Source organism: Crotalus tigris, unplaced genomic scaffold, assembly GCF_016545835.1.
Source record: "Crotalus tigris isolate CLP2741 ecotype Arizona unplaced genomic scaffold, ASM1654583v1 scf7180000023745.68627, whole genome shotgun sequence".
NCBI classification, from domain to species: domain Eukaryota; kingdom Metazoa; phylum Chordata; class Lepidosauria; order Squamata; family Viperidae; genus Crotalus; species Crotalus tigris.
In genome coordinates this window covers 19,346-42,309 of record NW_024100154.1, presented here as the reverse complement: position 1 = coordinate 42,309, position 22,964 = coordinate 19,346, and the positions used below count along the sequence as shown (strand labels likewise).

Below are 22,964 nucleotides of genomic sequence, written 5' to 3'. Positions count from 1 at the left end.
GAACTGTCGCCACGTGAGTAATGCCCAACATATCCCATAAGCCTCCTTCTCCCATACGGGCCAGCGCTGTTCTGTTTCCGTGAGTTTCTTGGATGTATATGCACAGGGTTGCAATACCCATCATCGTTTTCTTGTAATAGAACAGCCCCCACTGCCACATCACTTGCATCTGCCTGTATTACGAAGGGCTTGTCCATGTCTGGGTGCCTTAGTACTGGTTCGGCAGAAAAAAGTCTCTTTAGTCTCTCAAACGCTGCTTGGCACTCCATTGTCCATGTTAGTGGCTGGCTAGGTTTTACTGAGGATGCTCCCTTCGTTTTTAGTAAGTTAGTGAGGGGCAAGGCTATCTGAGCAAATGAGGGGATGAATTGGCGGTAAAAGTTTGCAAAGCTCAGGAAACTTTGTAGTTGCTTTCTTGTGCGGGATGGTGCCCAATCTAATACTGCTTTGACCTTCTCTGGGTCCATTTCAATGCCCTGGGGGGATATGCGATAACCTAGGTAGTCTATCCTTTCCTGGTGGAATTCGCATTTTGAGAGTTTGGCATATAGGTGGGCAGCTCACAGCTTCTTTAACACTGCTCTGACAAGGTTGACATGTTCCTCTTTTGTTTCAGTGAAGATAAGAATGTCGTCCAAGCAAACAAGGACACCCTTAAACAGGTGCTCCCTTAGAACGTCATTGATTAATTGCATAAAGACTGCAGGGCCCCCTTGTAATCCAAATGGCAAGAGAACCTGGATCTGCTTAACAACCACATGATTCACTCTGCAACTACAGTTTGGCTGGGCTCTTCCCAGTGGATGTACAAGGTGTGGTGCGGTGTGCAAGAAGAAAGTCTGCCAACCTGTGATTCCAGTCACCGTATGTCAGTTTCTTGAGGGCATCCTTGGTGATGCACACCATTCATTCAGCCATACCGTTGGTGGAAGGGTGGAAAGGGGCTGAAGTCGCATGATGGATCATGTTGGCCTGAAGGAAAGCCTGGAACTCAGAAGACGTGAATTGAGGACCGTTATCTGAAACCAGAACATTTGGAAGGCCGTATGCTGCAAAAATTCCTCTCAACACCTGGATGGTCCTGGCAGTAGTAGTGGAGGAAACAGGAACAACCTCTAGCCACTTTGAATGGCAATCAACAAGGACCAAGAAGAATTGCCCCTGAAAGGGCCCAGCATAATCTATATGCACTCTGGACCAAGGTGATTGTGTTTCCTCCCACCTATGCACAGGGACCTGAGGCATTTCCGGCCCTGAGTGCTGGCACAAGTGACACCCGTGCACCTGGGCCTCTATAGCCTTATCTAGCCCAGGCCACCACAGATGGCTGCGCACAAGCACTTTCATCCTGACAATGCCAGAATGACCCTCATGGAGAGAGACCAAGATTCTCGGTCTCAATGATGCAGGAATAACTACCCTGCTGCCTCACAACAGGCAACCCTTAAAGATGGATAACTCATGCTTCTTGAGCCAGAAGCTTTGGAACTCAGTACCTGGACTTCTGTCAGGCCATCCAGACAAAACCCATGAAAGCACACGTGTAAGTGTGAGATCTGTGGCTGTTCCTGCAGCCACATCCCTGGCATTGAGGGGAGATTCAGGCAACTCCTGAATGGAGAGAATATTGATGGCAAGAGCAGGGCCTGCTTTTACTAGCTTCAGAGGGCCATCAGTGTGGCCCATCTCCTTACTAGGTTTCTGAATTAATGAATAATCATATGCTGACAAAAAAATAGACCACCTCACCATTCTAGGGGAAATAATATGAGGGGTTTGTTTGTTGGTTGTAAACAACCCCAGCAGAGGCTTATGTTCTGTGTAGACCATGAAATGTCAGCCATATAAAAAATCACGGAATTTCTTAATTCCTGCTACTATGGCCAATGCTTCCCTGTCTATTTGAGCATAATTACGCTCAGCAGAAGATGGAGTCCTGGAGTAATATGCTACAGGAACCTGAGTTCCATCAGCCCTCAAGTGGCTAAGTACAGCTCCCACCCCATAAGGAGATGCATCATAGGTGATGCAGACAGGTAATTTTTCCTTGAAATGTGCAAGCACATCATTGGACGTTAGCAAGGCCTTGACCTCATTGAAGTTCTTTTCGTGGACTTTGGTCCACTGCCAAACTACCTGCTTGTCTAAAAGCCTATTATTGGAATATTCATGAACAGGAAGAGTCATGTGGTAACTCAGTCACCAATGTGAAGAAAGTGCTACTGAGTCTGTGCAAAAGGAGTATTGAGTTAGGAGCTGGATTTCCAGTCCCAAGGTTTGTCTCTGGTCTGTCTCTGTAAGAAGTGTTCATTAAGCTATGTTGCTGTAAAGAAGAATGGTATTGTAAATATTTTTATATAAATATAAAGTTATTTGAATCAGCTAAATGCAGTCAACTGTGAGAGCTTCTGATTTATTTTTTTACTAATAGAGAAATTAAAATTCTCTAACACTTATGTAGTGGTTCTTCTACAGAAGCTTTGTGAGGTAGGAAAGCGTTGTAAAAATTCAAGAGACCTAGGAAAGCCTGAAGTTCAGTTTTAGACTTAGGGCTAGGAGCCTGCTGTATAGCCTTCAATTTAGATTCAGCAGGGTGAATACCTTGGGCATCTATTCTGAATCCCAAGAAATCTGTAGAAGTGACTCCTATCTTACACTTGTCTTTTTTTAGTTTTAGGCCTGCTCTTCGGAAACGAAGCAAAACAGCCCTTAATCTCTCTGCTAAATTCTGAGTAGATTCTCCAGCAATAAGGACATCATCGAAATAGGGGCAAACTCCAGGGATACCCCTAATTGTACTCTCCATGACACTTTGACATATGCCAGAGGCTACATTTACTCCAAATTGCAGTCTCTTGACTTTGAATGCACCCCTATATGTTATAATGGTCTATGCTTCAGTAGCTGCTTCATCAACAGGTAACTGTTGATATGCCTGTGCCAGATCGAGCTTTGCAAAAACTCACCCCTCTTTGAGGGAGGCCAAAATATGGCTGACTACTGGTACAGGGTACGTGTGCTGTTGCAGTGCCTTGTTTAGTGTGCAATTGTAGTCTGCACATACGCGTATGTCCCCATTAGCCTTAAGAGGCGTGACTATGGGGGTTTCCCATGGACTTGAATCTACAGGCTCTAAAATACCTTGCTGGATCAATTTATCCAGCTCAGCATCAATTTTACCTTTTAGTGCAAAAGGTACTCTTCTAGCTTTAACCCTAATGGGTGTGATGGTAGGGTCAAGCCTCAGTGAAACTGGAGGCCCCTTGTAGGACCCAAGCTTTAAACACATCTGCAAACTTCTTGCAGACTTCTGCTAGGTCCAACGTTTGCAAATATTGCAGCCCAGTAACCTGGATTCCCAAGGCCTCAAACCAATCAAGTCCTATAAGACTTGTTCATTCACCCCCAACAACCAACATATCCAATGACCTTCAAAATCCTTGTGCCTCACTGTAAGGGTGGCCTCCCCCTTTATACACACCTTGGAATTTTGAAAGTCTGTTAAGATTATATTGGATGGCCTAAGTTTGGCCTGGAACCCATTGCTGTTGCAAATTTTCCTAAATGTATGAATGGAAATGATTGAAAGAGCATACCCAGTGTCCAGCTCCATGACCAAAGGGACTCCTTGCAACCTCACCTTAAGTGACAGCTTCTTTTTAAGTGGTTTGTATGTGCCTGTTCTGCAAATACTTCTGCGCGATGTGCAGAAACCCACCCTGTTTTGGCTGGGGACCCTGGTACCTTTCAGATGTAATTCTTCTCGAGGTTGTACCTTCTGGCAACCCAGACAGACGGATGCTATGTGGCCTTGCCGGCCACATGCTCTGCAGATGGCGGAACGGAACCTGCAGTCAGCTCTCTTATGGCGACCTCCACACCCGAAGCATTTGTCCTCCAAGCCTTCTTGGACTCCCTCATGGTGCACGGAGACTGCTTCTGGGTTGTTCCTGATGGGCCGCATGTTCTTGACCGTCCCACCTGCTGCCTCCTCAGCCGTTACCTCTCTCAAAGCATCTTGGAATGAAATATCTTCTTTTGCAAAGAGCCTCTGTTGTAAGTCTCTGTTCCTCTGCTCTAAGAAGATTATCCAGATTGACTACAAACAACAGCATGACAAAGTAGCAACAATGGTGCACTGGAAGGTCTGAAAAAAATATCATTTGCCTGCAAGCAAGAACAGGTGAGACCATAAAATAGAGAAAGTCATAGAAAATAAAGAAGTTAAATTGCTCTGGGATTTTAGAATTCAAACAGACAGGAACCTGCCACATTACACCCTGGATTTAACAACTGTCATTAAGAAAGACAAAAAAAGCTGGCTAGTGGATGTGGCAATGCCTGGAAATAGCAGAATAGAATAGAAAAAAATGGAGAAGATAACAAAATACAAAGACCTACAAATAGAAATAGAATGACTGTGGCAAAAGCAAGCAAGGGTAGTACCAATAGTAATAGGCACCTTCAGTGCAATCCCAAAACAACCAGAGCATCACTTGAACACCACAGGCATTAACAAATTTGCCATCAGTCAATTGTGGAATGCGGCTTTACTGGGAACAGCTTCCATCCTGCAACAACATCTATAAGACCATGAAACATCTGCCTATTCCAGATCCTTGGTAAGGACTTGATAGGTAGACAAAAATGCCAAATCCAGTCTGAACATCTGGCTGACTGCAATGATGAAACATTAACTGTGAGAGGGACCTTGGAGTCCTAGTGGATGATCACTTGACTATGAGCCAGCAGTGTGCAGCAGCAACCAAATAAGCTAACAAAATCCTGGGTTGTATAAACAGAGGCATTGTTAGAGAATTTTAATTTCTCTATTGGTGAAAAATAAATCAGAAGCTCTCACAGTTGACTGCATTTAGCTGATTCAAATAACTTTATATTTATATAAAAATATTTACAATACCATTTGTCACAGTTTCCGACCAATGAAGCACTTCAAAGAACTTTCAGGCATGTTTCCTAAAGTCTTTATTACAGAGCTACAATTTTGCCGGTCACCATCATGGGCGTATTGATGCCAGAATCTGACTTCCTCTCGCTGGCATCAATCTTTTCTTGCTAAACCCCTCCCTTGTCTTGCAGTCACTAGTCACATTATCCAATTAGTGTGAAGGTCAAAAGTTTACTTCCTCTTTCTTTTCCGGGCTCCCCCCCCCACTCTAAGCTATGTATTAACCCAGTAATTACCAGACAGTTTTGCATATTGTCAAAGCAAAAATATACAGTATTTGCAGCATTGACACCATTCTTCTTTACAGCAACATAGCTTAATGAAGTCTTCTTATAGAGACAGACCAGAGACAAAACCTTGAGACTGGAAATCCAGCTCCTAACTCAATACTCCTTTTGCACAGACTCAGTAGCCCTTTCTTCTCATTGGCTGACTGAGTTACCACTCATGACTCTTCCTGTTCATGAATATTCCAACACTCCTCCCTTCATGACAGGAAGAGACATCAGACCTATTAACTTAATACATTTTTTTAATAGTGAAAAACCTTGTGCCACTAACCTGGCCTTATACTGTATATCATTATTTGGCAATACTTTTTTTCTTATATACCCACTTACAACCCATAGCTTCGGTTCCCTGTGGCAAAGTCACTGATTTAAATACTTCATGGTCTCCCATGGATTTCATCTCTTTATCCATGGCCTCCTTCCATCTTTCCTGTTCAGCTTTTGGTAATGCCAACACCTCTTTATAACTTCTTGGATCATACCACACATTGCAAACCTTTACCTTGCTGGCAGAATACCTGTCAGGCGGAATTCCTTTATTACATCGCTCTGACCTACGTGGTATTAACTGCTCCTGTGTCTCAAGTCTTTCTGGCTTCATGTCTTGTTCAGCCTCTCCTCCCTGAACATTGACATCTTCTATACTCACTTTTTATCATTAGATGAATTATTGTCACTAAACAGATCACCGTCATTAAGTGAGATATACCCAGAATTTGCATTAATTCTGTCCCAATTTTGTTCTGCAAAATTAGCAGACCTTGAAATTATAACTCTTTTACTTCCATCGCTAAAGCGATATCCTTTTGACCCTGGCTCATAGCCCACAAACCTAAGCTTTCTTGCCTTTTGCTGTCCCTTCCTTCTGATTACTTTCGGAATATGTACCCATGCAGTACTTCCAAAAATTCTCAAATGTGCCAGTGATAGCTTTCTCCCATATAGAGTGGCATATGGAGTATTATTAATGGAGGAACTCCACAGCCTGTTAACTATATAATTGGCAGTCAATATGGCTTCTCCCCAATATGACCTGCTCATACCAGAATCCTCTAACAACGAAGCTTTATTGTTTGCAAAACACCATTCCTTCTTTCAGCTACACCGTTCTCTGCTGCTGTGTAAGGATTTGTACGTCTGTGTCTCATCCCCAACTGCCCCAACCATTGTTGGAATTTAGTTGACATAAATTCAGTACCTCTGTCAGTTTGCAACTGACACACTTGTTGTCTGTACCTTCTCTCTACAAAACTTACCCACTGCTTGAATTGTTGTAGCACCTCTGTCTTTGCTCTAAGCAAATAGCAAAACGAATACCTGCTATAATCATCAACAATTATCAGTGCATATTTTGCTCCTCCCAAACTGGCTTGCATAGGTCCCACCAGATCTGCATGGACCAGCTCTAGAACTCTTTGTTTGTCTTGTGCTATATTTACTAACTGGGAATGCCTTTGACTTTGATGCTTTGCATACTGCACAGTCCAAATATGTTTTGCATCCCTTCAAATTTAGCCCTTCTGCAAAATCTTGCATTTGCTGCAAAACTTTAAAGCTTGCATGGCCAAGTCTTCTATACAGATGATGAACACATGAATCATGCTCTGCAACATTCTTAAATATATGGGAACATTGAACCTTTTGTCCCTGCAATACATATAGATTATCTTCCTTTATGCCTTCTGCACAAATATTCCTATTCCTTTGGATGAGACATTTCCCATTTAAAAAAATGACCTCAAAACCTTGTTTGTCTAAATTAGATACACTTAACAAATTATGTTCCATCTCAGGTACACAGAGCACATTAGTAAACTTTGATTCCAAATATGGAATTTTTACATCGCCTTTTCCAATGACTTTTGCTTTTTGGCCATTTGCCAAAGCCACAGCTTCTTGTGCTACTGGAACAAACCTGCAAAATAATTCAGAGTCATTAACAATTGTTTGACTTGCCCCACTATCAATTAGCCACTTGTCTCTGTTGTTGCTATTGCAAACTTTTGCAACACCAAAATGTTCCTTTTGCAAAGCAGTCCTTTTTGCATGCACAAATGTCCTTTGCTGCAAACAGTTCCTTTGCAAATGTGTGCTGGCTCCACAAATGTAGCAAGTCTTTTCCCTCCGAGCAGCTCTCTGTTTGCAAAATCTCTCCTTTGTTGCAATTTGGTCCAGGTCTGATCTGCTTGTTTCTTCTCCTCTGGAGACATGCAGTCTGGACCCCCTCCTCAGGAATTTCTCCTCCTCGTGGCTGCTTCTAAAATGGCGTTTTTCTTCTTCATTAAGCAAACATGCCTTTAAAGCCTCAAACTTTAAGTCCTGCTCTTCTTTGCACTCAAATATTGTAGAAACTGTGTTCCAGGTTTTATCTAAACTGTTCAACACCAATAAAACCTTCTGACACTCAGGGAATTTAATCCCACATTGTTCTAAGTCCAAAAATAAACTTTGCATTTTATTAAAATGCTGTTCCACAGATTCACCTGGTTGCAAACAGGCTCTGTAAAGTTTTCTTGGCAATTGCACTATGTTGCAAGCAGAAACATTCATGTGCACAGCTCTCAATTTCAACCAAATCTCCTTTGCAGTCTTTAAATTTGTGTCAGAATCCAATTATATTTCATCTTTAATTATCAAATATAGAAACTCCCAATTCTGCCTTCTCTGGATTCTGCCATAAGAGGGAGAGAAGGGGGAGAACAAAGGGGCTTTATGGCCCTCACTTCCTTCAGTATACTTCAAGGAGCTGAATGCTGAATGTGTGTTTATTGTAACCTCAAAGCGTTAGCACCAAAGAACCTTACCATAACAAAGAAGGGTATTTGCCTTTCATGTAGTTTATCTGAAGTCTCCATCCAGACGGAAGAAAGAAAAAAGGGGGTGGAATTGTGATACCTGAAACTATCACTGGAAGGGGGGTTGATTGGGTGGGACTACTGGGGAACCCCTTAAAACCTTGAATGGGAGAGCTTGGACCCCAAGTCCTGTCTAGCATGCCTGCAACCACTTTTCTTAATAAAGGATTCCTGTTGGAAGAATTATTCCAAGAGTTCTGTCTTCTTAAGATGCAAAGTGGGGTGGGTCCTTACATTAGACAGGACTTGCAAAATTAATCCACCTGGAAGGGAGACCCTTGCCGGGGGATTTTGCAAAAATTTACCATGTCAGACAATGGAGCAAGAGAGGGGGAAAACTCCCTGGAAAGAGAGCCGCTGACCCAGTTGGAACCTTGCCAGATGTTGGGATCCGAGAGGTCAGATTCCTCAGGAGAAGAAGTGGTGGAGACACGGGACCACAAGCCTCGCTGGTCAATGGGCGTTGGAAAGAAAAGTGAGTGGGGAAAGGAATCAAGAAAGGTGACCCTGAGACGGGGGACCAAGCAACCAGAATGGAAGCAGGAGATGGAGAAATCCCTGCACGCAAGTGAAGAGGGAGGAAGCTGGGCACCGTACTCAGACTGGATCCTAGAGAAAGCTATTGACCTGATGAAGAGAACTCTCAGCTCCCTAGGAGAAGAGAATCCTGAGCCCTACGGCCGCCCCAGCTCCTGGAGCCGCAAAGGAAGAAACACCGAGGGGGACGTGGAACCTGCAACCCTGGGGACAGCTACTGATCCAGTAGCCCCCACCCCCTATCGGACCACAGATGGCAACCTGGACGGAAGACATTACCACCAACAATGGAGGCACCGATCCATTCCAAGACGTCCACCGTTGGAGGTGAAATTCAAAGGGGAGCCAACACGCTTGGGGTTTTTCCTAACCCAAGTCCTCAGCTACATGGAGGAATACAGGCAGGACATTCCCAGCGACAAAGCCCGCATCCGGATCGTGCAATCCGCCCTGGATGGACCGGCTGCAGATTGGGTGGTGAACTTGCATGACTCCAATGCCCCAGAACTCAGTAACTTCAACCGTTTCATGTCCTCTTTGAGAAGATGATTTGAAGACCCCCTGTCTGATCGCAAAGCCCGTGAAAGGATAAAAACGATGAAGCAAGGCAAACGCCCGGTGGCTGAATATACACAAGAATTCTGGGCCATTGCCAGCAAACTGAATTGGCCAGAAGACATCCTCCTTGGCCATTTCAAAGACGGACTAAACTATGATTATATGATGCTTGCCTGCCCCGAGGGGACCCACATCGACTTGAGGAATGGTACGTCTTGGCAGAGGAAGCAGAGATCGACATATTGAAGAGGCACCGCCGAGGAAAACAATGGAGCTGCCCCCCGCCTGAGCTGACACACCAACCGGTGAAATCATCGGATACAGCCAAGAAGCAAATGGGGTGTTTCAAGTGCGGAAGAGAAGGGCATCGAGCTGTAGAATGCCGCTCAAAGGCCCCCCAGCACAACCCAGACAGATCCCCAATCAACAAACCCGGAAAGTTTTCAGCTAAGCCAAAAGAAACGGCCATGAGAATGATGGAAATTGCAGAAACCCCCACCTCTGCTCACCAAGGGGAAAGAACTCCAGCCTACACCACAGGGCCGGTGGATGCCTCAGATGAGAGCTCGGAGGGCGAACCCCTGGTAAGTGGATGCATCACACCCATCTTCAAAACAGTGACTATATTAATCCCCCCCATGCCCGAAGCTGTGAAGGTGAAAGCCTTAATAGACTCTGGCTGCACCCGCTGCCTCATTAGCCCAACACTAGTGGGGAATCTGGGCATCCCATCCAGGAGACTGGAACAACCAATCTCATTTGGCCAGTTAGATGGATCCATAGCAGGGGGGGTGCCAGCTACCCTAGCCACTCTACCAATACACCTCTCCCTGGGCAAACATGAAGAGGACATAACGTTTGTGGTGACCCCAGGTATGGAATGCCCAATGATTCTAGGGATGGAATGGTTGAAAAAATGGAACCCCTGGGTAAATTGGAGGACGACAGAAATCAAATTCCCGAAGGGGGACCCTATGGACTTAAAACCCCAAGAGAGGCTACCAGAATCAAGAATAGAAAAAGCATCCATAGGAGAGGAAAAAAGATTAACAGAAATACCAGAGGAATATAGGGACCTTGCTGAAGTCTTCAGTGAGGAGAGGGCGAATGAGCTTCCCCCCCACCGACCCACAGACTGTACCATTGAATTCAAGCCTGGGGCAAAACTCCCGAAGCCCAGATTATACTCCATGAGCCCAAAGGAGAAGGAGGAAATGGAAAGATTCATAAAAAAAAACTTAGAGAGAGGTTTCATTGAGCCAGCCAAGCCTAAAGTGGCTGCCCCAGTCCTCTTTAGAGAGAAGAAGGATGGCTCTTTACACTTATGCGTGGATTATAGGGCCCTGAATACAATCAGTGAAAGCAACCTATACCCTCTGCCCCTCATGAAAGACATGCTGTCACACCTATCGAAAGGGAAAATTTTTTCTAAACTAGACCTAAGGGAAGCTTACTATCGCGTGAGAATTAAGGAAGGGGACGAATGGAAGACTGCATTTAACTGCCCCATGGGGTGCTATCAATTCAAAGTCTTGCCATTTGGATTACAAGGGGGCCCTGCAGTCTTTATGCAATTAATCAATGACGTTCTAAGGGAGCACCTGTTTAAGGGGGTCCTTGTTTACTTGGACGACATTCTTATCTTTCCTGAAACAAAAGAGGAACACGTCAACCTTGTCAGGGCGGTTTTAAAGAAGCTGCGAGCCGCCCACCTATATGCCAAACTCTCAAAATGCGAATTCCACCAGGAAAGGATAGACTACCTAGGCTATCGCATATCCCCACAGGGCATTGAAATGGACCCAGAGAAGGTCAAAGCAGTATTAGATTGGGCGCCACCCCGCACAAGAAAGCAACTACAAAGTTTCCTGGGCTTTGCAAATTTTTACCGCCAATTCATCCCCTCATTTGCCCAGATAGCCTTGCCCCTCACTAACTTACTAAAAACGAAGGGAGCATCCTCAGTAAAACCTAGCCAGCCACTAACATGGACAATGGAGTGCCAAGCAGCGTTTGAGAGACTAAAGAGACTTTTTTCTGCCGAACCAGTACTAAGGCACCCAGACATGGACAAGCCCTTCGTAATACAGGCAGATGCAAGTGATGTGGCAGTGGGGGCTGTGCTATTACAAGAAAATGATGATGCAGTATTGCAACCCTGTGCATATACATCCAAGAAACTCACGGAAACAGAACAGCGCTGGCCCGTATGGGAGAAGGAGGCTTATGGGATACGTTGGGCATTACTCACGTGGCGACAGTTCCTGGAAGGCAACAAAATCCCCTTCCAGGTGTGGACTGATCACAAAAATTTAGAAGCCCTGAAAACTTCCAGGAAACTCAATCCCAAACAAGCCCGCTGGTCCCAGCATTTTCACCAATTCCAATTTAAGCTCAAACATTTACCAGGAAGAAAGAACTTCCTGGCAGATGCTCTATCTCGCATGCCCCAATATAACAGCGCACGAACCACAGACTCTAGACCAATAATGGCAGAGTCACAACTGGCAGCACCAGTAACCACAAGAACCCAAGCCAAATTAAAACCACAACTGGACAGCCAAACTGGAATTGAATTCAGAAAAAGTTTGGAAACAGATGAATGGTTCCAGAAAAACAAAAATGTGTGCACAATGAGAGACGGGTTGCCTTGGGTAGGGGAAAAGTTATATATACCAACAACTCAAAGAGTAACTTTCATGCACCTTTGCCATGACACAAAATCAGCAGGGCATTTTGGATTTGTAAAAACTTTACATTTAATTAAACGGCAATTTTGGTGGCCATCCATGAAAAAGGACATTGAAAGTTATATAGCCAGTTGTCCAAAATGTGCCACGGCAAAGAGGTTGCAAGGGAAAGTGCAAAATATATAGGACCTTTTCCAATTAAAAGAATCATAAATCCAGTAACAGTAGAATTAGAATTACCCAAAAATCTCAGGCAAATACACCCAATTTTTCATTGCAGCTTGCTGAAAAGAGAGCATCAGTCAACTCTACGGCCAAAAATCCCCCCACCACCACCTCCACTCATGGTGGAGGGTGAACAACACTTCGAAATAAACGAAATCCTTGATTCTAGGAGATATCATGGAGCAACTCAGTACCTAGTTGCCTGGAAACACCTCCCTGCCTCACAAAACGAGTGGGTCCATAAACATTATGTCAGAGCCCCGAAGCTATTGAAGAAGTTCACACCGAGTATCCTAACAAGCCTGACTAAATTTTATACTTGTGTTTTCTTTCAGGTGGATCTCTCTTATTTTTAAGAGGGGCCGGATGTCAGAATCCAATTATATTTCATCTTTAATTATCAAATATAGAAACTCCCAATTCTGCCTTCTCTGGATTCTGCCATAAGAGGGAGAGAAGGGGGAGAACAAAGGGGCTTTATGGCCCTCACTTCCTTCAGTATACTTCAAGGAGCTGAATGCTGAATGTGTGTTTATTGTAACCTCAAAGCATTAGCACCAAAGAACCTTACCATAACAAAGAAGGGTATTTGCCTTTCATGTAGTTATCTGAAGTCTCCATCCAGACGGAAGAAAGAAAAAAGGGGGTGGAATTGTGATACCTGAAACTATCACTGGAAGGGGGGTTGATTGGGTGGGACTACTGGGGAACCCCTTAAAACCTTGAATGGGAGGGCTTGGACCCCAAGTCCTGTTAAGCACGCCTGCAACCACTTCTTCTTAATAAAGGATTCCTGTTGGAAGAATTATTCCAAGAGTTCTGTCTTCTTAAGATGCAAAGTGGGGTGGGTCCTTACAATTTGCAACATTTAGAAATTCTGCATCATCTAAATTCAATATGAGATAAGCCATTGCTCTATCATGATTTTTCTGATCAACAGCTGCAAACACTTGTGGTGGATTTTCTACAATATACCACAGCTCTTTTGCTTTCAGCAAACATTCCATTTTTGCAGCCCACACAATGTAATTCTTCTGGCCCAAACGAGGTACATAGCTTTCCTTAAATTCCATTGCAGCTATTCTGCCAATTCTGCCTTGTTCTTATACTTTCTAAACACAAGCAATTTCTTCCAACTTTAAATTACAATGCAGTCCTTAGTAAGCTCTGGGCCCATAACCTGTTAGAGAATTTTAATTTCTCTATTGGTGAAAAATAAATCAGAAGCTCTCACAGTTGACTGCATTTAGCTGATTCAAATAACTTTATATTTATATAAAAATATTTACAATACCATTCTTCTTTACAGCAACATAGCTTAATGAAGTCTTCTTATAGAGACAGACCAGAGACAAAACCTTGAGACTGGAAATCCAGCTCCTAACTCAATACTCCTTTTGCACAGACTCAGTAGCCCTTTCTTCTCATTGGCTGACTGAGTTACCACATGACTCTTCCTGTTCATGAATATTCCAACAGGCATAGAATCAAGATCACAAGAAATACTATTACAGCTTTATAAAGCCCTAGTAAGACCACACCTAGAATACTGCAGCCAATTTTGGTCACCACACCACAAAAAAGATGTTGAGAGTTTGAAATTTTTTTTAAAGAAGAGCAACTAAGATGATCAGGGGCCTGGAGACTAAAACATACAAAGAATGGCTATGGGAATTGGGTCTGGCTAGTCTAAAGAAAAGAATAGGGGAGACATGATAGCAGTGTTCCAGTATCTGAGGGGTTGCCACAAGGCAAAGGGGGCCAGGTTGTTCACCAAAGCACCAGATCAAAGGACAAAAAACAACAGTTGGAAACTGATCAAAGAGAGAAGCAACCTGGAACTAAGGAGGAATTTCCTGACAGTGAGGACAATCAACTAGTAGAACAGCTTACCCACAGAAATCGTGGGCATTCCATCACTGAAAATTTTTAAAAAGAGACTGGACATCCACCTTTTTGACATGATATAGGTTTTCCTGCTCGAGCAGGAGGCTGGACTAGAAGACCTCCAAGGTCCCTTCCAGCTCTATTCTATTCTATTCTATTCTATTCTATTCTATTCTATTCTATTCTATTCTATTCTATTCTATTCTATTCTATTCTATTCTATATCATTATAATTATCATCATCAATCATCATCTCTACCTATCAAGGCAAATAGATGCATGTGGAATGTTGCAAGTACATCAGATGGTTGAAGTAATAAAAAGGGACTTGGAAGAATATTTGAAGGACAATGAAGAAGATGCACAGAAGTTAGTATACACAGAAGGCTTACAGACTAGTGGAGACACCAAACTGGCCTACAAGAAAGACCAAATAAAGAACAGAATGGCGGCATGGGATGAGGAAGCATGATGTGGCTACTACATTAAAAAAATAGTAGGGAAAGTAGATAATAATAAGACCTGACAATGGCTAAGAGCAGGAAAATTAAAGAAAGAGACTAATTGTGTCTGCACAAGACCCAGTCTTAAGAACAAATGCATACAAAGCCAGAATTGAGAAGACAGCAACAGAGCATAAGTGTTGCCTATGAAAAAGCTGAAAAGTTGCTATAAGAAGATCACACAGACTGACAACAAAGAATGACATAACAAAGTAGCAACAGTGGTACACTGGAAAATCTGCAAGAAATATCATTTGCCTGCAAGCAAGAACTGGCAGGACCATTAAATAGAGAAGGTCATACAAAATAAAAAAGATAAATTGCTCTGGGACTTTAGAATTCAAACAGATACCTACCACATAACATCCCAGACTTAACAATTGTCAATAAGAAAGACAAAAAAATCTGAATAGTCGATGTGGCAGTTCCTGGAGACAGCAGAATAGAAGAGAAAGAACTGGAGAAGGTAACAAAATACGAAGAACTACAAATACTGTAGAAATAGAACGACTATGGCAAAAGCAAGTAAAGTTGGTACCAATAGTAATAGGGGCCTTGGGTTTAATCCCAAAACAACTGGAGCACCACTTGAACACCATTGGCAATGACAAATTTGCCATCAATCAATTGCAAAAGGCGGCTTTACTTGGAACAACTTCCATACTGCGATGATATCTGTAAGACCATCAAATATCCAGATCTGCTTAACCCAGGTTCTTGGAAAGGACTTGATAGGTAGACAAAAATGCCAAACACAGTCTAAACATTTGGCTTACTGTGCAATGAACTATAATAAAACAACAAAAACAAATTTGTTAGAACTTACTAATTGAATCCTATACTATCCCAATCATTTTCAGAAGTGATTCTCCCAACCTATACCTTATTTTGAACATGTAGTCCATTAGCAGATTTGAAAGGCTGGGTGTAGTCAGTGATGTTCCAGGGAAAAGAGGATCAAAAAAGGCAAGACTAGCATCTTACTTTTTTTGATACCCCTACTCCACTCCCCGTTGATGCCATTGAGTGCAACCCAATCTTCAGCCTGACTCATACAGAAAATTAATTCCCAGTTTCATCAAATAAGTAATCCTGAGTTTTCCCTTGAACTTTATGCAGGAACACATTTTCATATCTTGATTATGATTTTCAGAACCACCACAGATTGGATTACAGGTAGTCCTCAATTTATAACTGTTCATTTAATGATGGTTCAAAGTTTTAAAAAAACTTATGACTTTTCCTCAAAGTAACAATACTTGCAAAAACCCCATGAACATGGGACTGCAATTCAGGCTTCCATTTATGATGGCTGCAGAGTCTTGTAATCATATAATTGTGATTTGTGACCTTTCCAGCTGACTTCTGACAAGCAAAATCAATTGGGGAAGATGGGTTCACTTAACAACCATATGATAAAATGGCAATAAAATTGGGTTCAGTCATGGAATGACTTGCTTAATGCTTCATCACTAAGTGACCAAAATTCCTGTCCCAATTGTGGTTGTAAGTTGAAGATTACCTATAAATTAGGCAAGATAGCATCTCTGAACAGGTTGAAAGAAAATATGTTTGTGAGGGGGGGGGAGGGTTGTTTGTACCTGAAAATTCATCCTGCACGGCAGACCTTATAAAAGAAAATCAATTCCCAAAGTAGTTTCAAAATACAATGAAATGTAACATACCGCAAACCGTAAAGAACGGTTCCATCTGGATGTAGCCGAATCATTCGATTTTTCACAGTAACTCCATGAACAAAGGATTTCTTGTCATTCAGGAAATATGTATCTGGAACCCAGAGATAATCAGCCATTCTGTTATCTAAAGTTAGATTTAAAGGTATGCCAGAGTAGGATAATCTTTTATCCCTCCAGGATTGCTGGAAATACATAGTTAGTGTATAGTCCTGGAAAAAAGTAAAAAAATAGCAATTATTATTATAGATCTTATTAAGATTTGATTTTATAATTGCTATTAACATCAAGATTTATATCCTGATTTTCTTCCAGCAGCTCAAGATAATATTCACTGCACTCTCTCCCTTTTGATGGAGGTTGGATTGAGACAAAACAACTGATTTAATTCGCCCAGTGAGTTTACATAATTGAGGGTTGACTTAAACATAGGTGTCCTCAATGTCCCCACGCTTTACTATACTGTACCGACTTTTCACAGATAGGAAGTGAAGACCAAGTTAATGGCAAATGCAGTTCCTTAAACATTCCCATTTTGATAAAGTTATTGATCCAGACATGTTCATTATTTATTAAGGTTCAAGGGGAAAATGTATTGTTTGCTTTGTCTTGTTAGTAAGCTAACTTTTACTCATTTTCCTACTGTATTTTCCTATTTAAGGGCAGTGTTGCACACTGGTTTGAAAAGTGGCTTGAGCTTATCTTTTATCTTCAGGTAAGTCTAAATATTATAACCATATAAAACTGATTTTGTTCAAGCAGTTGAATCCTATGGGATAAGTAGTTAAAGATGCAAAACACATTAAATATTACCAATTTCCTGTGTGCTGGGGTTGTATTGTGGCTGTCATACAGAAAACATACACGCACATGTACAAAATGTTTTCTTGTGGCAATGACTTAATATTTTGAAATGCCCCAAGACATACCAACTATATGGCAGTTCTCCACATCAACTCTGGAATTCTTTTTCAAAAAAATATCATGTCATATGATGAGATCTCACATGGAAGTGCTTTTTTTAAAGGTAGGGGATATTTCATTACCCTTCAGTCACATCTGTTTCATAAATGTGTGTATTCCAATGTTTTCAAGAGGGAAATTTCACCCCCATCAATATACTTTCTGAAGTCCCCCATTTTAAATGTTTTCACAGTATTAATTTGTATCCCTCTGTATCTCAAGAGTAGAAAGTTTTGATTATGTGTTACCCAGTTGGTAACTTTTAGATATCACATACTAGATAGATGCTCTAGAACAGTGTTCTGGCCCATATAGCTCTATGGCCCATATAGCTCTATGGCCCAGCTCTATGTTGGAAGGTCTGGCAGTTATTGGGTTAAATGCTAGGTATGTGGATGGGTCAGTGGGAGGAGTCCCAAAGGTCTTTGGGAGACTTCCTGGACACAAGCCACATGGGAATCTCTTTGTCTGTAAGAAGCATGGGCCATGGAAGGTCTCCCTATAAACATAAAGATGGTGTGAAGAGCAATATATTCTTACCTAAGGAAAGGATCTGAAAGATGAACAAACATGTATTTCCAGCAGCACCAATCTCAACGTGAACGCAAGTAATCTTTCTCATTAAAATATATTTGTTTATTATAAGATCGTTTCTTTTGAGTTAACTATCTGACTGGATTTGAAATATAACACTTTTAAATTTGGGTCAGAATAGTAAGAATATATACTTATAATTTGTGCTATCTTTTGAAAGCAAATAGTAAATTGGCAAAGATTAATTCTCCTCTCAAAGCTGCAACAGTTTGAAGAAAGAGAATCAAATTGTTTAGCCCTTTCTCTACATTAACCTTCAAGGAAGTAAAGATTCTCTTGATGCCTTTAAAAGCTTGCAAAGCAAAGCCAGCGTGTCTGTGTAAAAAACAGCTTTCAAGGAGTGATTCAGAGGTTTTGTTATGCTAATTCGCTTGCTAGCTAAACTTCAAAGTAAAAAGTACCTTGGACCTGTTCTCAAATTAATGTTTATAGTGGGGAGAAAGAAAAACAAAAATCTACATTTTTGTTCCTTGCATGAAAAGTTTGAATTTTAACACCAAAAGGAGCTTGGGCTTTTCCCCCTCCCCTCTTTGCCAGTGAATCACAGCAGCCTGAAACAAAGAACTGTTTAATGACTGCCTCTAAAGTTCAGACAAAAGCAAGGTTTATTGTCTTTCAATAAACTAATCTGTTGCCATAGTGACAGCCCTAGGTATGCTCGGAATTTCAGCCAATGTTATAAGGAGGAATCATCGCAGAAGCACCCCCTGGTGGTCATGCAATTTTTTTTTCTAGCTGAGTCACAACAGCCACAATTAATTCAGCACACAACAGAGCAAATCTGTTAGTTAAAGTGCAAGCTACTTAAAGTTATCCCAAGCTACCAACACCCCCCAGAGGGCACAGAGTGATCTTACTGGAAGCATTCACTCACTCACCCAAGCTGAGCACTAAGCTGTTCCAGCTTGAGGGAACTTAGGCAGAAGAAATCAAAGCCAAGTCTCTTTGCTTATTATCACAGCTGATGACCCGGAGTTCCAGCCTGCAACTGACCAGGTGGGAGTTTGTACCTCTACATCCTCTCAGTGGCTCACTAGCAGTAACGTGGTAATAGGAAGAATTTGGCTAGCCTTTTTAACACCCCCTAGAGGGCACAGAGTGAACTTACCAAAAGTACTCACTCATTCACTCAAGCTGAAGGCTAAGCTGTCCCAGCTTGAGAGAGAGGAAGCAAGAGCCAATTGCCTTTGCCTATTATCACAGCTGATGACCCGTAGTTCCAGCCTGCAACTGACCAGGTGGGAATTTGTACCTCTACATTCTCTTAGTGGCTCACTAGCAGTAACGTGGCAATAGGAAGAATTTGGCTAGCCTTTCTCCAGACGCCCCCTAGTGGTTAAAGGAAGCTCTACACGCAAGCCTTTAACCGCACCCAGAGAAGCCCCTCTAGTGGACAAAGGGTGAACCTCGAAGCCAGAGCACCCTGGTAGCTGACCCACAGCAAGTGACCCCTAGTGGTGAAGGGGCGAACTGCACTGAAGTACCCACAAACACAGGAGAACGCACCCAGTGGCATCTCCACCTACAGACAGCACCTCAGAAGCTGATCTACAAGTAGCGACCCCTAGTGATCAAAAAGAGAAGTTCTTCAAATTCTCTTCAAAATAGCTGAGAAGGAACCTACCCTAACCATGGAGGAGTGTCTTATTGATTTGGACAAAGGGGTTCAATTAACCAGCCTAGTTGAGACACCCCAACCAGTCAGTCAAGGAGAGATGCTGCAAACAGCCAACCTTGACCAGTATGCAGAGGTTGAAACTCAAGCCTCAACAAAGCCAATAATGTCTCAGGGTCAATACGATCTTAGACAACACAGAAAGCTCAAGAAGCCATGCACTCACATCTGATGGAGAAATGGCACACCATCCACAGGCGCCATGAAAGAGGCTTGGAGAGATTATACAAACTCTACCACGAACAGAAGGAGGAACTCTCCCCAGAACGGGCACATGCAGTGGAAGGAGATAAGGAAGACGCCTACGTGCAATGGATGGACTCTGAACAGCAACTCAAGGACATTCAAGAACAGTTAAGAGACCTAAGAGTCGACAGCGAGATGCAAAGCCTCAGGCTAATAAACGAGGAATGTAAGAAGCTTCTAGTGAGCTCACATGGTTCCCCACAGCCCGACCCTCACCAGAAAGGCAGACCGGTCAACAGAGCCGAGTCCGAAGTTTCCCGCTATTCACATGCACCATCACAATGGTCGCACGCAGATCCATCCCATGTGTCTGGAAAGGCCTCATCTTTTCGCCACATGTCCAAGGCACACTCCAGCGTGTCCCAACACTCGCATATCACAGGACCCTCCCGCCATTCAAAGGCATCTCGCCAGAGCCATGCATCTCGAGCCTCAAGAGCAGAGAGTATTGCCGCCCGTCTCAGGGAAGCACGGATCAATACCGCAATGGCCAACATTGCTGCAGAAGCAGCAGTAGACGACAAGCTACATAGAGAAGACTTGGCCAAAGCTCAGGCCAACTTTGAGATTTTCCAGCGACAACAGAGAGCAAAAGAGGCAGCCGCAATAGAAGCGATCCTGCAGAGAGAGTTAGAAGATGCCATGTCAACGCCCAATTTGGAAAGTCTAGGAAGGGAAAGTTCTCACAGCCGTGTACAGGCCTATGTGGACAACCAAAGCGCACTCCAGAATGCACAGATGAGAGCACCACAGCCAGCCAGAAGCCCCCCAAGACTGAGTAGACGAACAGAGGAATCTCAACGACCTGATTCGCTGGTCAACTGCAGAGTTGATGTCACGACACCTAGGTCATGAGATCCTCCCGCCGTTGTTGCCACATCGAACCTAATGGGATTACCAGCAATGGCAATGACTGCACAGCGGGGAGTGCCACAAGATCTTTCCACCATTATTACCCCAGCAATGGCAACAACTGCACAGCCGGGAGTGCCACAAGATCTTTCCACCATTATTAACCCAGCAATGGCAACAACTGCACAGCTGGGAGTGCCACAAGATCTTTCCACCATTATTAACCCAGCAATGGCAACAACTGCACAGCGGGGAGTGCCACTAGATCTTCCCACCGTTATTACCCCACAGAACCCACCAAACCATACCACTAATGGCAATCGGATGGATCCACCTATAGCGCCAACAGCCCTACAGCAGCTCAGGGAAGAGATTGAAAGAGTTAGAGCCACACTAGAGTCACTAGAGTCCCTGCTGCACCAACAGGAGGCCGCGCCCCAAGGAACTGCCACCAATCCTGACTACAGGGGACAGCCTCGAGCATCAGCTCTGACAGCCTACCAGGAAGCTAGCTACACTCTACCAGAAACACAGACCTTCCAACACGTAAGCAAGCAAGAGCCTGGGCTCCCTCAGCTCAATGCCAGAGCAGCAGAGTTCAGATCAAGCCAACAAGGTCCCTTGCACGTGACATGGCAAAATACACCCAGCCACCAATACGCCGAAGGAAGTTACCAGCCAAACATGGCACACGCCCCTACTCCTGGAAGCGATGTACCATCGCCACCCAGTTACACCCCTATGAGACTTTACAGAAGCAACATAGATCTGGCATCCAAGGGCGTACACAAATTCCCCGATAAACCGGGGAAGGACTACGTATTGTGGAAGCTCACGTTCCAAACCGCTATCCAAGATGAAGCTATAACATCGAGCGAAGCGCTCGGACACATGAAAACATGGCTGGGACCAGCTTCCACACGATTAGTAGAGAACACTCAACTAGCCCACCTAGGCAACCCAGCTACCACCCTTCTCAAAGCTTGGGAAAGGCTCGATGAGCAGTATGGCGGACATGAACTGACAGAAAAGTCACTCTTGGATTGCATTTACATCTTCCCTAACATCTATATCAATGATCACACCCAGATGTTGGAATTCGCTGACACGCTCTCGATGCTACATTCAGTTCGCGAGCAACCCAACATGCCAAAACTTACCTGCCTCGATCAGTTCAAGAAGCAAAGGATCATAGTTAGAAAACTACCAAAGCAGTCAAGGGACGAATGGGCCAAAATATCAGAAACCCACAGGAACCAAGACCCTGACGCACCACCTGCCTTCGCTGTACTCGCTGAATTTGTGACCGACCAAGCAAAACTACGTTGTAATGCCAGCAACTTCGAGCCAACACATGACAACTTCAGCCCCAACCAAAATTCTTCCCAAGCTACGGACAGAACCACACCTTTGGTGTATAAAACAGACATCACGCCTTCCCCAAAGATGTCTCCAGACGAACAAACACCTAGAAGCGCTCTTTCGAACCCTCATCCAACTACCAAAGGCCTAACTTGCCCGATACACAAGTTCTCTCACTCTCTAAATGATTGCAGAGAATTTAGGAAGAAATCCCTAGATGACCGAAAGACCCTACTCAAAGAGAATAGGATATGTTTCAAATGCTGTGACTCTATGGATCACATGGCCAAGGACTGCACAGCTAAGGTGAAATGCCACCTGTGCAACAGCGACAGGCACCCAGCAGCCTTACACCTAGAACCTAAGATGCTGTCTAAGGAATCACGACAAGCAACTAGCTCTACACCAGACTAATCACTGACCGAGTCCTGTTGCTAAGGAAGACCAGCTTAGACAATTGAACCTCTTCAGTTCCAGCTGTTCCTGACCCTTCAGTCCCAGCTGTTGTTCCTGATTCTTCAGCTCCGGCTGTTCCTGAGTTTCCTGATGTTCCTGATCTTGATTCTTCAGCCCCAACTGTTCCTGAGTTTCCAGATCCAGCTGTTTATGTCTTTCCAGGTTTTTCAGTTCCTGAGTATCCTGTGAATCCTGTTCCCCTCATTCCCGAGAAGCTTGGGTTCCAGTTTTTTCTGTTCCAGATTTGGTTCCAGTTTCCTTCACAGGAAGAAGACCTTGTCTCATTGGGAGACAAGACTGCATACCAGAACTATTGGCCCACAGTTCCTGTGCACCGGGCCCACCCACTTGATGAACTATTTTACCCAGCTGAGATCCAGATCATGAAGCCACGTGAGTCAGGTCGTGACTCAAAGACACTTGTACCAGGCTGATCACCGATTTGGTCCATCGCTGATGAAAACTGAACCAGAAGATTAAACCTCAAATTATGTATTGTCTTATGCATTGTTTGATGTAACACTTGCCTTTTTCATAATTGTGCATGTTTTATGTTTACCTTATAGTTATGCATGTTTGATACCAAGTTTTTACCTATTTAGTCACAA

General features: G+C 43.5%; 1 protein-coding gene across 2 annotated transcripts; it reads left to right on the top strand.

Annotated features, from left to right (window-relative positions):
- The first annotated feature begins 1,124 nt into the window (after positions 1–1,124).
- LOC120298097 lies at positions 1,125–22,433 on the top strand. 2 transcript variants are annotated; one of them, XM_039321434.1, is made up of 3 exons: positions 1,125–1,543; positions 16,870–16,923; positions 19,573–22,433. In XM_039321434.1, exon 3 carries the CDS (start codon positions 20,575–20,577, stop codon positions 22,312–22,314), a length of 1,740 nt encoding a protein of 579 aa, XP_039177368.1. In that variant the 5' UTR covers positions 1,125–1,543; positions 16,870–16,923; positions 19,573–20,574; the 3' UTR covers positions 22,315–22,433. Both variants share the same exon structure in this region, with proteins under 2 accessions (XP_039177368.1, XP_039177369.1).
- Positions 22,434–22,964: the final 531 nt, after the last annotated feature.

Excerpts from the sequence above, each read along its gene's own strand:
- LOC120298097 (XM_039321434.1), top strand. The coding sequence starts at position 20,575 with ATGGGATTACCAGCAATGGCAATGACTGCACAGCGGGGAGTGCCACAA.